The 17,540-nt window shown below is 35.1% G+C and overlaps 1 protein-coding gene across 4 annotated transcripts in view; it reads right to left on the reverse strand.

Annotated features, from left to right (window-relative positions):
• Positions 1–671: 671 nt before the first annotated feature.
• LOC136038619 (receptor-type tyrosine-protein phosphatase R-like) overlaps positions 672–17,540 on the reverse strand; it is a 55,493-nt gene continuing 38,624 nt past the window's right edge. For 3 of the 4 annotated variants that reach the window (XM_065721848.1, XM_065721847.1, XM_065721849.1), the window contains exons 4-7: positions 13,077–13,334; positions 8,936–9,217; positions 7,505–7,713; positions 672–2,169 (exon numbers count right to left, since the gene is read on the reverse strand). In XM_065721848.1, the coding sequence (XP_065577920.1) occupies positions 2,079–2,169; positions 7,505–7,713; positions 8,936–9,217; positions 13,077–13,334 (840 nt within the window). In that variant the 3' untranslated portion in view covers positions 672–2,078. The remainder of the gene's footprint in view (positions 2,170–7,504; positions 7,714–8,935; positions 9,218–13,076; positions 13,335–17,540) is intronic. The other variant, XM_065721846.1, reaches the window with a different exon arrangement.

Genomic DNA, 17,540 nt, shown 5'->3' on the forward strand with positions numbered 1-17,540 from the left:
CTTTTTTGTTGAATAAAAAACTCCGAAAGCACAAAATAAAAAATTATTTTTGATATATTACACTTTAAAGGGGACAGAGTCAGGACGACAGGCCTAGTCATTCCATACTAATAAAGCATTTTATCCCTGATTGACCATATTGGCTTTTCTTTAAATGAGTATAAATTCATTTGTCTCATTAAGTTATCAAAAATATTATCTCTCAGATCAGAGTTAGCCCTCCAAACCGAGTTAACTCTAAAAGAAGAAGCAGTCGTCTTTGTGCATGTCGAACAATATACTGAGGGAAACAAGTCAGTAAAATCATCATTTTTGATCGAGCATTTTCCTCTCATTCCTTTGCCTGAGGTCGAAATATGTTGTAATTTAACTTAACAAAAAGAAGAAGACAACACAACAGAAAGTTAAAAAAAGCGCATTTTAACCAAGTTCAGTTTTTGCAACCTTTCCTTTAAGGGGAGGAGGATCATTCATCTTCCCCCCCCCCCATAAACAGAGAGCTATATATAATAAATTATTCTATATATATATATATATATATATATATATATATATATATATATATATATATATATATATATATATATATACAAACATACATATATATATATATATATATATATATATATATATATATATATATATATATATATATATATATATATATATATATATATATATATATATATATATATATATATATCGGCCTGGAGGAAATGTTAATCTCGATTCAGGTTAGGCTTCTAAAGCTTAAAAGACGAACGCCCATTTCTAACTTTATACAAGCAGAACCATATTCCGATGATCGAAAATGCCCCTACTTATTGAAAAACATAACAAAAATGTTCGCCTTTTAACCTTCATAGTTTATTCACACAAGACCCATGGAACTGGATGATTGGGAAAGAAAAATCATTAATTTGTGGAGCTTTGTAGCTCCAACAGCGTGTTACCGACACGAGGGGTCTGAACCACCTCATCCACGCAAGCTCTAAGGCAAAGACTACATGAATAAGATTTTAAAAGTTGGGGTGTTTAATATACACCCTCGGATGATTTAGGTACAACTTGCGACCCAAGTGACAACAGCAAAATGTTACAAATTGTATACTAAATGCTAACAAAATTGCAAAATTGAATGCTAAATGCTAAATGATCACGTCATTAAATTAGCTCACTGGTGTATTTTGAAGTAATTAACATTCTTAAAAAATTGAATCTGACAACCCTAATCGTGGAAGATATTATAATAGAGGAAGTCTATTATAAAGAATAAATGCTGAATTTTTCTCTGTAAAGATATTTGGAAGGAGGCCTAGCCTCATCACGGCTTGTTTCTAAGATTTATTAGAATTCATACAAAGCGTAAAATCATAAGTAAAGCACACCCTGTCGTTTTTACAATATAAAACAACGTTTCTCCAACCAGCACCGACTGACTATTCGTCTTATTCTAAACCATTACTGAATAAAGTTTCTAGTGATAAAAAATTTGTGACTAAAATTAGCTTTTCTTGAGATACAATTCTTAGACTTAGGAAGACAAAATTATAGCATTGAGGAGTTACTCGTTTCAACATGTCATTTCATCCATTAAAACGCGAAAAAATATATTTTTTAACTAAAAGTAACGTGCAACGTTAAAACTTTAAACAAACAGAAATTATTCAGTGTATGAAGGCCCCCTTCCCAATTCCCCATTATTCACGCTAACGTTTGAATTATTGTCGCAATTCTTTGAAAACAACTCCTGACACACAGGGGCCGTTATTGGAAAAACGAGTTTTTTTTTAAAGCTTAAAAACTAACGTAAAGAGCAAGGGATTAAGAACAATTTCAATTACGTTTTAAGTTTTACCGCTGCTCCTTACTTTCAGTTGAAGAATTTTATTTATTTAATAGCATTAAAGAATTATTTGTTTCAATGAATCTCTCTTGATGAGTGGACCTCCCTAATAGCAAATATAGAATACTAAGAGTGATTCACTCTACACATCAACAATTTAACCCTGTCAAATAAAATAAACCAAAGTCATACTGAAAATAAAACAATTCAACAACGCTTAAAATGTGATACTTCATTTGTCGAGCAAACCAAGAGCCGTTCTAAACAAACACAGACCTCGATGAATGAATTCGTACTGTTCAGCGGTTTGAACCATACCACCCCTGAAAAAAAAAGTGTTGGCGTGTAACTCTTCCAAAACATAAAGCCCAAAACGGAAACCTTAAGAAGAAACCAATTTTGAAGTACTTTTTTTCAATAAAAACGGATTCCAGGAGACTGAGGAATTACTGCCATCAATTAAAGATCCCCTTAACTTTTGATGCTCTCATCAACTGCTCCCTGTCACATGAATTAGAAGCTATTATTTATAGGTTGATGATATCAATCCTGAAAAGACGCCATTATTACTAGCAGCACGTTGCTTGTTATCAACCGGCAGATTTTTTTTTTTCTAGGAATATTGCCAGAAGCTTGCAACAATCAGTGAAGTTATTCCTGTAATGTCTAAGAGGTGAATGGACATCATACTGATCCGCAGACCTCATAAACATAAGAAGAAGAAGAAACGGATTATCAGCCAAAAACGAATCACAGGAAAGCAGAACAAAAATCATTCTCTTGAACACCATCTTCTAACATTTCCAGAATAAAGGAATTGTTTGCTTTTTATCAGGAAAGTGGCATATTTGGCCCAAATCTTCTAGAATTTCATAGTTTTAGAGGGCTTTTTCCTCTACATACGAGGGATGGGGAAACAAAATATTTGGTATGCTCCTCTTTTTGCTGGTTCTCATGCAATTCAACCCAAGATTTTTCTGACATCGACAAATTGAAAAGAACAAGCCAAAACGGTTAAGATCTAAATGTAGCTCTTTAAACACTTATTGTCATGAATAACTCACAGGTAAAGTGTATGCATGCTGAAACTTGTGGTGTCCTATGGTTAAAAATTGGGCATGATGACTGGCAATAAATTATTTTTTCGCAAAACTAGAATGCTCCCGATTTAGTTATCTATCCAGTCAGTTTCCAGAAATAGAGTGTCCAGTATTACCGTCAACAAAAGTTTAATCATATTCAGTGGAAAGAATATTGAATTTTTTCCGCCAATTGAACGGTTAACAAATCTGAAACTTTTATACTTATAGAATCCATAATATTTAATTGAGTCAAACATGCGCACTATACACACTCAGCTTTGCTAACTAAGACCTGATGTTTTGTCAATTTGACTTTAGTGAGCTTCAGAGTTGCCAATTAAAAGCATCAGAACATGTCTTTGAGCTCCAATTTGTAATGAAAAAGACCTCGATTTCCAGTAATATAATAATTGATAGTAAGGGACGCTAAATTATGATAAAAAAGAAATGTGGGCGAAATATCAGCGAAAAATAAAGCTATAAACACATGATACCGAAAAACTAAAGAAGACGAACTACTTTGACAGTGTACTTGTCTCCCGGGATCAACATTTAACGTTTGAATATCTTATGGATAATACGCATTGTCTGGTTAAACGAATTAATTTTGATTATTTGTTTCCATGGTTTAACAAGACAGTACTGGCGAAGATGCGCCAGGCGGTACTGCCTTAAAAACTTCATAATCCTAAAACTACCAGATATTCTTTTTTTCTTATATAAACTGATCTCCTTGGTACATTAAGATGTTTAAGACGTACTTTTGATCTTTAAGTTATTTTTCAAAGATGTTTAAGATGGTACATTAATATGTTAATATTTTTAAAGATGTTTAAGATGGTACATTAATATGTTCTTGGTATTTTTAGGATTAACGGCTAAAAAAGTTCTTGCCATGAGAGGGACTCCAGTTAAAACACAGAAAAAACAACAACACTGTGCTCAACTATTTTCCCAAACATCTTAGAATGTTAGAGCATGCTTATATTTACGGATTAGGATTTGGCTAGATTTAGGGGACACGGAGTACACGCCAACCCTGATATCAGAGAAAGAAAGAAAGAAAAAAAGAAAGAAAGTAAAAAAAGAAAGAAAGAGAGAGAGAGGGAGAGACAGAGAGAGAGAGAGAGAGAGAGAGAGAAAGAGAGAGAGAGAGAGAGAGAGAGAGAGAGAGAGGATAGAGAGAGAGAGAGAGAGAGAGAGAGAGAGAGAGAGAGAGAGAGAGAGAGAGAGAGAAGGAGAGAGAGAGAGAGAGAGAGAGAGAGAGAGAGAGAGAGAGAGAGAGAGAGAGAGAGAGAGAGAGAGCATCAAAGGCACAGTGATATGAAAATTCATAAGAATATAAAGACGCATACCAAACGAAATGATTGGATTTAAGTAACATCTGTGCAGAAAGTAACACTGTTAATTCAAAGCTGAAATTCCGGAAGGGTAACTACGTTACGGAAAGCTACGACGTTGGTAGACTCCAGGATAAGAATTTTAGGGAAACTTTCCAGGAACAGTTAAATACAAAACCGGAGTTTTAAATTTGACAATGTGGAAGACAGGTGGCATAATTTAAGGGGAAAAGTTTTTGAAGTCGCTGACGGTGTCTTGGGGAAGAAAGTTCTGAGCGCAGCTAGGAATATTAGTGAAAATTTCTATATTTAATAGAGGAGGAGGGGCCCGTAAGAGACTTGTTTGAGTGATAGATCATTTGAAAATAAGAAGAATGTAAAAAAAGTGGAGAAAGTATTAAAATATGAATAAATGAGGTGTGGAGTGGAGGTCATGGATAAAATTGCCGAAGATCTGGAAGATGCAGAGAGCATGATAGTAAAATATTGTATTGACATGTTAATAAATTAAGAGAGAGTAGTCAATCTGGACTTGTCCTAGTTAGAGATAGGAACAGGCTATAATTACTGATAAGGAAAGAGTTAAAGAGAGATGGACAGAACAGTTAGAGAATGTACTAAACTGTGATAAAATTACAGGAAAGGATACGCAAAAGGGTGCAAAAATTTGCAATACTTTAGACTGGATACTTTAGATTTACTGGTATGTTAATAAATTGAGCGGGAGTAGCCAATATGGACTTGTCTTAGTTAGAGATAGGAACGCGGCTATAATTACTAATAAGGAAAGAGTATAAAGAGAGATGGACAGAACATTTAGAGAATGTGCTAAAGCGTGATAGAATTACAGGAAAAGATGGAGAAAAGGGTGCAAAAGTTTGTGATACTTTAGATGTGAAAGAAAATTTTGAAAGGAAGAATTAGTGATAGTATAGCGATTTTAGGTAAAGTCGAGCTAAGCAGTGTCGTGTCCTATCCCATTTACGTGGATAATCTTGATAGACTTTGTGCTAAGGAGCAAAGCAAAGGCAATTTGAGAACACAGAATGGAATGGCGAAGTAAAACTCTTCTAAACTTAGATTTTGCTGATAATTTAAGCATCTTAGAAGAAAATTAGAAAGCAAAGTTGATGAATTTTTAGAGGTTTTGATAGTTCATGGTGGAAGAGTGGGTTTAAAAGAAACAAGTCGAAGACTCAGTCATTATGACTGACAATAAGTGAAGGTTAAGAGGTCATGTTGGCTAATGAGTTGATCCATCAAGTGGACAGCTTTACGAATCAGTGAGAGACGGTGTCATTAGTAAAGACGGTGGGCGCAGTGAATCTGTTAAAACTAGAATAACCAAGGCCCAGGGTGTTTAATCACAGTTGAAAAAGTTTGGAGAAATAGGAGGATAAGTATGGGAACCAAGAAATGAAAATTGGATACAGTTATGGCAGTGTTCAAGCATGATTCTGAACTTTGGGAGCTCGGAAAAACGGAGGAGGTTTTGCTAGATGTTTTCGAGAGAAACTGTTTTGATCATCCGATACCAAGTTGAAAAAGTTTGGACCAGTATGACCTTTACAACAGGCAACGCTATAGCGTTGCCTCTGATTGCTAAAGTAGGCAAGCATTTTTTTTACCAAAGAGTTACCCGTGATATATTATCATATATGTATCAGATATATGTAACTACTATACGTGATACCTATAATAGTTACGCATTATATCTAATTGGCAAAGACACAGTGAGGCCTGGGAATTTCTAGAGATAATTCACCTGGAAACGTCCAGCGGCGGAAAATCTATGACGTCAAGTCTTCCCTGCACAGGAGCATCTATAAGCTTGATCTGTGGTGAGACATCACCATATATTATCAGATGTTTTAAAATTATAAGCAATGATACTTTTCTATGTTCAGATGCTAAAATTTTGTGTGTCATGTCGAAACACACAATATGGGTCCTTTATGCCACAGCTGAGTTACTACTGGATTAATAAGCCCAAAATTGCCTGACAATTTTTCATTTTTTCGGTTAAATACCCCTCCCTTCAACAAAATTTTACTGCTTCCCTAATATACATTCTTACGTCGGTATCACAGATGCATGAAAACGGAGGAGGTTTTGCTAAATGTTTCCGAGAGAAATTACATCTGACCAACAAACTGACCGAATCTAAAACAATAAACTGTGCCAAAAAATACCGTTCAATCCCACTTTCTAGGACTATAATGAAAGAAAGATTGAGATGGCTAGGATATGTTCTGCAGATGTAAGATGAAAGATTGCCAAACATTGTCTTTGTGGGCCAACCTTCGAGAACTAAATAAAAAACATGTTGCCCCCAAAAGGGGTGAGAAGATGTCGTAATTATGAAAACTTTAAAGAGTAAATATCAGTGTATGTATATTAAACAATATATGATTATTTGTTGTTGTTTTTTTTTTCAGCAAAGCGCACATTACGTTTTGGTCTGCAGAAGGCATTGGGATGTCAACCTTACTCATATTAATTTTTGTTCGTCTTGATTTTGACTCGGATATTTATCGTCAAGTCTGTTAGTTTTACGCTTGGGAGATTATTTTCCTTACTTTTACTTTCTCTTTACTTTTCTTTAAAAAACTTATTTTGTGGTAAATTTTTTTTTTTCAGATTAATAAAAATAAAGCAACAACCTTACCTGCTGCATCCTTCTTTTTATTTGTGGACACATCTCTTACAAAGGGGAAAAATAGGATTAAGTTTGGTAAGAAAAGTGAATAGTCAAGCGTTTTCCCTAGTTTTCAGGGGGATGAGCTTGTGGACTGGATTATTACGGAAAGGGAGGAAAATTGGATGTTTGATGTTTATTTTTCAGGATGAGAATTTGAGAAGAACTTTCCAGGACAAGTTAAATATTAAGCTAGATAGTCTAAAATTGGACAATGAGAATGACGGATGGAATAACTTTAGTAAAATAGTTTGTGAAGTAGCAGGTGTGGTTAAAATTGGAAACTTAGAACCGCAGCCAGGAAAATTAGTGAAAATACTTTAAGCCTAGTTGAGAAGAGGTGAGGCTTTTACAGGAAGTATTTGAGCTGACTTTTGAAGCTGGATTACTTTGTAATGAATGTCTTCTTTCTCTCTGTATTCCTGGTCATAGTATTATGGGGAGAGGGGGGATTTGATGTTTCATTTTTTTGAATGATGGTTCTTTTTTTTAGGTTCAGTTAATAAAACTTATACAAAAAAGAAAAGAAAAATATTACCGATCATGTCTCAAGGCGCAAACAACACCAAGAACGTCAACTACTTCTTCTTCTATGAGTTGTTGCAACCCCAGACAAAGTGCTAGGAAACAACCAGTACGACCTAAGCCTGCACTGCAATGTACTATCACTGGTCCACACTGGGACGATTGAGCGATTTTACTCTCAGGGGGAGCTGAACGAGGAGCTTTTGAAAGGCCAGGCACAACCTGAAAAGCGATTATGTTGGAGAACTGTAGATACATAGTTGCTTGAAAAAACAACTATTTTCGGGAAAACCTTAAAAGTTACTCCTGATTGCTAAAAATAATTCATTCTTAAAATATGGCCGTAACCATTTTAAATCTTTTAGATTACAAGACTATTTAAATAAGCTTGAACAGCTCATATCCAACAGCTGGAGAGAAAATAAAACATATAAAACCCAAACTAGATATACAATGAGAAGCCAACATGAAGTATTGTAGAAACCCTTTATCGGCCTTGATCAGCCTTGGAAAAAACAAAACTTATATAAGGTCAAATAGCGAGTTTTTTCTGCAGAGCAATTTTCTAATATCAATACTTAGAAACAAGTAAAGGAAAAATTATAGTTTCTTTGGTGATGAGGCTAGGTAACCGTTACATATCTTAAACACTTTCTGATTTCGGTCCATTTTCAATTAAATACCAATACCTGCCTCTTTGAAGACTAGAACGAAGCTTTTTAGTCAAAAGCAGGAACGTGGCTCAATTGAACGAAATATTGGCTGTATAAATTCAGAGTCCAAGATATACCACGAAACTCCATTTCAACTCATACACTCTGGACTCTGGCTCACTTAATATCAAAAATCATCCTTTTTGGCCAAAGGCAAGAGTTATACGTAACTTTCAAGAATCTAATGTCATATTCACCAATTTAGGCTTTGGTCCACACTTTCTGTAAAATTACAGACATTAGACCGTTACGACTTCAGCAATCAGCTGAAGCCGAGAAAAAAAAATATCTTAGCTGAGTGTAATACAAAGAATAATGCCTTTCGGGGCATGTGAAAATTTTGTGGGTTTCCATTCAACTTCTAGAAATGTGCTGAAGTTTATCTTCAATATCCCACTTTTAGACTAAATTGTATATACATTGACACATACGGTTGGCAACAGAAATTACAAAATGTGTATAATTTACTTTATTTTACTTTTTCAGGTTAGTTCTTCCCATTATTATTTCATAAAGCCTTTCACAAAAACATTTAGTTCTATACCCTGCTTCGAAACTTGATTTTTAGTCTGATTTATCCATATTGAATAGTGTATATCACCCCACCGTAATACTATAACGGTTATACTTAACAGTAATATATATAACGTTATACTATAACTTTATCGTCTGACAGTTATACCGTTATACTAAAACGGTCAATGTTATACTATAGAAAATAAACAACCAACCTCGTGAGATATCTCAGATCGGGATTTGGCATCATCAAACGAAAATGATTTAACAGTAAACTTAATTGATTCCCGCTTAGACGAGCTGTTCCAGTGAAGTTGACCGGATGATACAATTTTCTCTTTGAGCCCATCATAAATATCATTCAAAAATACACCTCCACTTCTCGCATTTTCCACTTCAATAGCAAGGTTAACTAGGGAACTAGGGTTATCTGGAATCTTATGGTCTGGCCATTCTGTATACCAGAAATGCAGGATTCGGTGATTCTCCTCTTCTCTCTAAAAATAATAATAAAAATGATAAAAGCATACTGATTTGATGAAAGTAAAACAGTTCAAAATAGGGATGATACCTTTTTATTGACAGTGAATAGATATAAAATTATTTAACTGGATATTTCGAACACATATACAGTATTCATCATCAGCAGTAAAACCTTTTAGTTTTACTGCTGATGATGAACACTGTATATGTGTTCGGTTGTGAAGCATAATTGCTCAAGAAAAATGAGGAAAATATTCTAGATGCTTTCCAGAGAAATTTCCTACGGATTAATTTGGGTACCCGACCGACCGATCACATCTCAACAGTAAGCTGTACGAAAAATGTGGTTTGGTCCCACTTTATAGGGCTAATATGAGAGAAAGGTTGAGATGACTAGGGCGCCTTCTGCGGATAAAGGATGACAGATTGCCAGATTGTCCTTGTCGGCCAACCATCTAGGATCAAATGAAAAGTAGGTCGTCCCCGAAAGGGTGGGAAAAGGGAAATGAAAGCTTCTTGAAAGGGTGTAAAAAGCGAGACTTTGAAAAGATCGGGACGGAGAAGCATGCATAGCTGTGTTGGCCTCGTGTGGCATGGTGCTGCAGTGAATTGTTAGCTGTAGCAGTGTTAGTTTTGCATCTTTTATTTGTTTGAACATTGTTTTCTTATCCATTTGCTTAATCATTGCTTTTCGAATTGATAATAGAGAATAAACTTGAGCATAACTGTTATAAAACCTATTACGGCATACGTCCAATAATTTATTGGTTATAATTCTTTTGGCCATTTTGACTTTTTTTTGTGCTAGAAAAGGTGGGCTGTAGAACTTCCCCCCCTTAAATGGTCTGTAAGAATCGTACCAGAAAAACAGTAAAGTAGTAACCTTAAACTTTACGTTATTTCAATTCCCCCTCCCTCCGCCTCATCTCTTCTACACTAAGGGTCAGACTATGTGTACCTGCAAACCAGCTCAACTTAACTATGATGCAAGGTATGCAAATTTTCTTTCATTTTACCCTACTAGAAAACGTGGGTAGTAGAAACCTTCCCCTTTCAATTAGTCTGGCAGAATCATACGGAAAAACAGAAAAGAGTTATTTTAAAATTTGTACTATTCAATTTTCCCTACTCCACCCCCAATAACCCTTATCCCTTCAAAACTTTGTGTAAAAAAAATACTACACGAAAAAACTGGATACAATGGAACAAGACACTAATAAGGCTATCTGATACAAGACCCGGCTGACTGACCGTATTTCAAACAGTAGGTTGTACGAAAAGTGTGGTTCAATCCCGCTTTCTGGGGCTATAATGAAAGAAAGGTTGAGATGGCTAGGCCACGTTCTACGGATGAAGGATGACAGATTACCGAAGATTGTCCTTTTTGGCCAACCGTCTGGGGCTACACGGAAAGCAGGTCGTCCTTGTCTGGGTTGGGAGGATGTCATAAATAAGGATTTAAAGGAAATGGGAACTTCCTGGGAGGGTGTAAAGAGGGAGGCTTTAAATAGATTAGGTTGGAGGAGGAGCGTGCGTAGCTGTGTTGGCCTCAGGCGGCTTGGTGCTGCAGTGAGTTATTAGTAGTAGTAGTAGTAGTATATATATATATATATATATACATATATATATATATATATATATATATATATATATATATATATATATATATATATATATATATATATATATATATATATATATATATATATATATATATATATATATATATATACTAGCTGTTGGGGTGGCGCTTCGCGCCACCCCAACACCTAGTTGGTGGGGGCGCTTCGCGCCCCCCCCAAGCCCCCCCGCGCGCGTAAGTCGTTACGCGCCATAATAGTTACGCGCCATTGTAGTTGTGTCCCTATGTCCCACCTGTGAATATAGATAGATATATATATATATGGTTTTAACTACGTAAAACTTGCGAATATACAACATTCTTTGCTGTCCCATTGTCTTTGCATATAAATAGATTGTCAGGTTTACCGACACTTGAATATGCAACATATAATGGTCCATGGGAAAACAATCTGTATTCAGATCTATACCTCATGATTCTAATGATTGCCCTTGAGCTTTGTTGATGGTGATTGCTAATCGACCATTCCCTGTCCCGGTGTCCCGGTCGTCATTTACATCCCCCTGTTTCCCCCGGTGTCCCCGTTGTAGTTGTGTCCCTGTGTCCCGGTCGTCATTTATATTCCCTGTGTCCCGGGTCCCGGTCGTCATTTGTATCCCGGTGTCCCGGTCTGTATATACATTCGTTTTTTAGTTTTGTTTTTCTCCTTTATTTTTTTCCTTTTTTTTTCTTTTTTAGCTTATTTAGATTTTTAGATTTTTTAGTTTTTTTATTAGTTTTTAGTTTTTTTTTCTTTTTAGTTTTTTTGTCCCGGTCGTCATTTATATCCCCCTGTTTCCCCCGGGTCGTCATTTATACTCCCTGTGTCCCGGTGCTTTGTTGATTGCTAATCGAACATTCCTTTTGTCCTGGTCGCTTTCTCTTTGAGTGTCGTCATTTATTTTTTTCTTTTTTAGTTCTTTTAGTTTTTACCTTTTTTAGTTTTTTTTAGTTTTTAGTTTTTTTAGTTTTTTACCTTTTTTTAGTTTTTTTAGTTTTTTTTAGTTTTTTAGCTTTTTTATTTTTTTTATTAGTTTTTAGTTTTTTTGTAGTTTTTGCCTTTTTTTTAGTTTTTTTAGTTTTTTAGCTTTTTTATTAGTTTTTAGTTTTTTTTGTAGTTTTTGCCTTTTTTTAGTTTTTTTAGTTTTTTAGCTTTTTTATTTTTTTTATTAGTTTTTAGTTTTTTTTGTAGTTTTTGCCTTTTTTTTCTCTTTGAGTGTCGTCATTTATTAGTTTTTTCCTTTTTTTTTAGTTTTTTATTGGTTTTTACCTTTATTTTAGCTTATTTTTCAGTTTTTTCCTTTTTTTTAGTTTTTTTTATTTTTTATTTTTTTTAGTTTTTTACCTTTTTTTAGTTTTTTTAGTTTTTTAGCTTTTTTACTTTTTTTATTAGTTTTTAGTTTTTTTTGTAGTTTTTGCCTTTTTTTAGTTTTTTCAGTTTTTTTTTTAGTTTTTTATTGGTTTTTACCTTTATAGTTTTTTTAGTTTTTTAGCTTTTTTATTTTTTTTATTAGTTTTTAGTTTTTTTTGTAGTTTTTGCCTTTTTTTAGTTTTTTCAGTTTTGACGTCACCTGATCCAGTTTTTTCAGGTGACGTCACCTGACACATCCATCCATCCATCCACAGACAACTTATTTTTATATATATAGATATTTTTTTATTAGTTTTTAGTTTTTTTTGTAGTTTTTGCCTTTTTTTTCTCTTTGAGTGTCGTCATTTATTAGTTTTTTCCTTTTTTTTTTTAGTTTTTTATTGGTTTTTACCTTTATTTTAGCTTATTTTTCAGTTTTTTCCTTTTTTTTAGTTTTTTTTATTTTTTATTTTTTTTAGTTTTTTACCTTTTTTTAGTTTTTTTAGTTTTTTAGCTTTTTTACTTTTTTTATTAGTTTTTAGTTTTTTTTGTAGTTTTTGCCTTTTTTTAGTTTTTTCAGTTTTTTTTTTAGTTTTTTATTGGTTTTTACCTTTATAGTTTTTTTAGTTTTTTAGCTTTTTTATTTTTTTTATTAGTTTTTAGTTTTTTTTGTAGTTTTTGCCTTTTTTTAGTTTTTTCAGTTTTGACGTCACCTGATCCAGTTTTTTCAGGTGACGTCACCTGACACATCCATCCATCCATCCATCCACAGACAACTTATTTTTATATATATAGATAGATAGATATATATGTATATATATATATATATATATATCAAATACATTTACAGTAAATATAAAAAATAAAATCCCCTTCCTAAGTTCAAAGTTACTTTTAGTACCTCTAGCAGTAAATTACGGACTGTGAAACCATTCATCTTTTCTTCCTTTTCAACTGTGACTCTGACACCACCAAATTCACCTATAGAGCCTTCTTCTGGGATATATCTCTCACACTTCACTTGGTGGCTTTCTTGTAGTTGGGTTATTTGTACTATAATGGGTGCCTTCTCTGAAAATACCATTGTCCAGAAATCTTGAATCGTATGAGACATAGGGCCTTGGGTTGCGATATATGCTTTTGTCTGCCCATTATGCCCCTACAAATATAATCATTAAGTAAACAAACAACAGCAGGTAAAACAATGAGGAATTAATTGTTTGGAATTAACTTGCCTTGTTTTGTATTGTTTTTCTTAAATTCTGGTTGAACATTCTTAAAATAATGATTCTAGGACTGCTTTAAATTCAGTTTTAATGACCGAACACCTTACTTAAAATCTTGTTTTATATATTTACATACCCTTTGTATTCAGAACTCCCATCCACTCACTTGTCTGGCACCGCCAAGTACAAAAATAGCCAAAATAACAGAGCCCAGATTCTCGGGCCAATTTTTATCGTCAATCCAGTCAAGCTAATATTGAAGATGGAATTTTAAAATGGAAGAATGGAATGAATACCACAAACATTCCACAATCTGGTCCCTATCCTTTTTTCCACATCCGTGTTGCTAAGCAAGGCCATAGCAAGGACTTTTTTCGTGGGGAGCCCCCCACCCCTCCCTGGATACGGCCTTGTATCCAAAAAAGTGTGGTAACTGTGTCATAAGGACTGATGTTTTGCCCTGTTTTAGGAGTAATTACAAGCTCTGAAATAACCAGGCAAGGACACTTTAACAAAATCACTCTCCAGGAATACCGTTCAATTTCCTGGACAGAGCTGCACACATGACATGAGCAGTAACTCAAAAAGGCGTTTATGAAGTCCACTAAAGGGGGAAGGAGAAAAATCAGCTTCGGGGCATAAATGTGTTTCCATGAAAGTTCCGTTCTCTTAACTGAATCAGATAAACCGAACTTCTAACTCTCCCATCTCCCAGCGAAAATAGCAAATGTGTCTAATTCAGAATTCCACTTAATTTTTAATTATACTCGTAAGGCTACAGCTGATAGGGTAATATTAGCCTGCTTAAAATAGAGCTTCGAGAAACTTGCCCCTGGTCGAAGAAGTTATTTCTATAAAATCTACAGTTAATTTAATAGTAGCTTTTTGAAATTTAGTAGCCTAAAATATAGTAGCCTGCAGATGTTTGTGTGCAAATAAAAAAAAAAATTTTTCTACAGACATCTATCCTCATTAAAAAGCACATATTTTCCAAAAGATGACTCAAACCAGAATAAGACATTTAGATATTTTCTTTTGTCACAGGACCCTGGTAAGAAAAGTGATTTAAATCTCATTGTCAATTTTTTTTTCAAACAAAAACCCCCTGCGACAAAAAAAAAATTACCAAGTGACGTCATTAAAATCTAAAGCAAAATTATGTCTTCTGTCTGTCATTTGTCCGGTAGCTACGGCTTTTAGCAGCCATTTTTGATTAAACACAACGAAAATGACGTCATCAAGGGCTTTAGGGGCTTTATAAAAGGGCATGACCTAGCGAAGAGTATATAACATAGACAATATGCCAGAAGATTTCAGTTCATTTTCAGAAGAGTTTGATTAAACATATAAAGTGATAAGACAAACATGAATATAAGTTGTGTGAATCAAACATTCAGTTCTGTTGATGCAGATTGTGAAAAATTTGTCTTAAACAGAGATTGCCATGCAGAGAGCGGAACAACAGTAGCTGTAAGCAAACGAAACATACTAGACATGCTATGTGATGATTTATATAAGGAATCAAGTAAATTTCAGTGTTCAAAAATTCAGATAGAAACTGGACTACAAGCCAAGACGAATACAGGAAACATAGAAATGGATAATTTTATGAACGAAAAATATAGCAATAATTCATACCCAAATTCTGAAGAGATTTCATCTTTGCTACCACAACATGGTTTCCAATTTCCTTTAAAAGCTGGCCAAGATTCAAGCAAGACTGATATTTTTGCCTGTCCATCCCAAACTCAGGCTAATATCAACGACCATGTCAGTTTCAATAGAAAAGAGGATAACAGGGTTGAACTACAAAACCAGGGAAACACATGGAGAGCAGAAATAGAAAATTTCAAGAATGATAATTACAACACTGATCCACTTCAAAATACCACTGGACCTCCGTGTGTGGTCTCAGTACCTATGTACGGCATCAGCTTTTCCATAGAAGGTCAGCAGGATGCAAATCCACAAGATACAGCAAAGGACAACGAACATAAAAGCAAGAAAAACGCTGTCGAGAGATCTAAAAATCATCCCCGATATGCTGACAAGAAACGTTCAAGTTATTGTCGAGAACGTGTGAAAAGTCCCAAAGAAATAAAAACTGAAGCCGTCCGAGCTTACAGGAAAAGAAAAAGAATCCAGGATCAAGAACTTGAAGTAAACTTAGAATTATTGAAAAAGATTGCTTTTGGAGAGATTTCTTTGGAAGATTTTAATGATCTCTTTAGACTTAGAGAAAGATTTCCATTAAGCGCGTGAAGCCACCGGGACGCAGCTAGTCTATCTATATATATAAAAATAAGTTACTTGTGTGGCGACTGACGTCATGTTTGTGTGTCGACTGACGTCATGTTTTCGACTGACGTCATTATAAGGATTGAGCATTATGCCATCATGAAGTTGTTTGTCGACTGACGTCATGTTTGTTATGACGTCAAAGGCTTTGTGTATGACGTCATTATAAGTATATAAGAAGTCCTTTCAAAGATAAATTTTTAATATAGATCTTAAAATGACAGAAGAACCTACAATGGCAGAAGAAACAGCCGAGGAAGCTTTGAGCAGCTTCCTGCTCAGAGCTAATGCCAAAAGGCTTGCAGCTAATAGAGAAAGTAAGACAAGAAAGCGTGCCGAGGAATCACAACAACAGCGTGAAAACAGGCTTGCGGCTAATAGAGAAAGTATGAAAAGAAAGCGTGCCGAGGAATCACAACATCAAAGAGAAATTTTTAATATAGATCTTAAAATGACAGAAGAAACAGCCGAGGAAGCTGCTCAAAAAGCTAATGCCAAAAGGCTTACGGCTAATAGAGAAAGTAAGAAAAGAAAGCGCGCCGAGGAATCACAAAAACAGCGTGAAAACAGGCTTGCGGCTAATAGAGAAGGTATGAAAAGAAAGCGTGCCGAGAAATCACAACAACAGCGTGAAAACAGGCTTGCGTCACAAAGAAAAATCACCAAAAGAAAGCGTGCCGAGGAATCACAAGAGCAACCTGAAACAACCTGGACAGCAAGAGTCAAAACGTATCAAAACTGAAAATGATAGCGATGATGATTGGGTTTGAGATTTTGACTTGGATAAGGTCATCAATGCCTACCAGATTTTGGTTAAAAAAACAAAGGTTCGGCGATATGTATTTCATAGTGACGAAAGACAAGTCAAGGTAAAACTTGTCTTCCGGCAAAAGTTGCTCTCCTTCATCTCCTACAAAGTTATTGGAGAAATACAAATCGCAAATGGCCGAGAATATACTCCACCGGATACGGCTAGAAAGGTCAGATATGACCTTGGACTTTACAACAGAAATTTATAACTGCACTTTAGTTGTGATTGAAGATTTGTGCTTATCTATTGCAAACAAACTTCTCAAGCATTCGGGAATGCCTTCACCTAATCGTAGTGCTTCTATTTCTACATGTGTAGAATGGGATCGTGAACAAAGTTACAACACAATTGATCTATTGTCGTATGTTACAGACCGGGGCACCGGGACACAAGGAATCTAAATGACGACCGGGACACTCAAAGAGAAATTACAGACCGGGACACCGGGACACAAATGACAAGCGGGACACAGGGAATATAAATGACGACCGGGACACTCAAATAGAAATTACAGACCGAGACACCGGGACACAAATGACGACCGGGACACAGGGAATATAAATGACGACCGGGACACAACTACAACGGGGACGCCGGAAGGGCACATGGGGGATATATAAATGACGACGGGGACACAGGGAATATTCGATTAGCAATTACCATCAACAAAGCCCAAGGGCAATCATTAGAAAAATGCGGTATAGATCTGAATACGGATTGTTTTCCCATGGACAATTATATGTTGCATGTTCAAGAGTCGGTAAACCTGACAATCTATTTATATGCACAGACAATGGGACAGCGAAGAATGTTGTATATTCGAAAGTTTCACGTAGTTAAAAACATATATATATCTATCTATATTCACAGGTGGGACACAGGGACACAACTACAATGGCGCGTAACTAATATGGCGCGTAACGACTTACGCGCGCGGGGGGGCATGGGGGGTTGGCGCGAAGTCTAAGCTAGTCTTTCTAAATATATAAAAATAAGTTGTATGTCTGTTACACTATCTTCTATATATATA

This window comes from Artemia franciscana, chromosome 18 (genome assembly GCF_032884065.1).
Source record: "Artemia franciscana chromosome 18, ASM3288406v1, whole genome shotgun sequence".
Taxonomy (NCBI): domain Eukaryota; kingdom Metazoa; phylum Arthropoda; class Branchiopoda; order Anostraca; family Artemiidae; genus Artemia; species Artemia franciscana.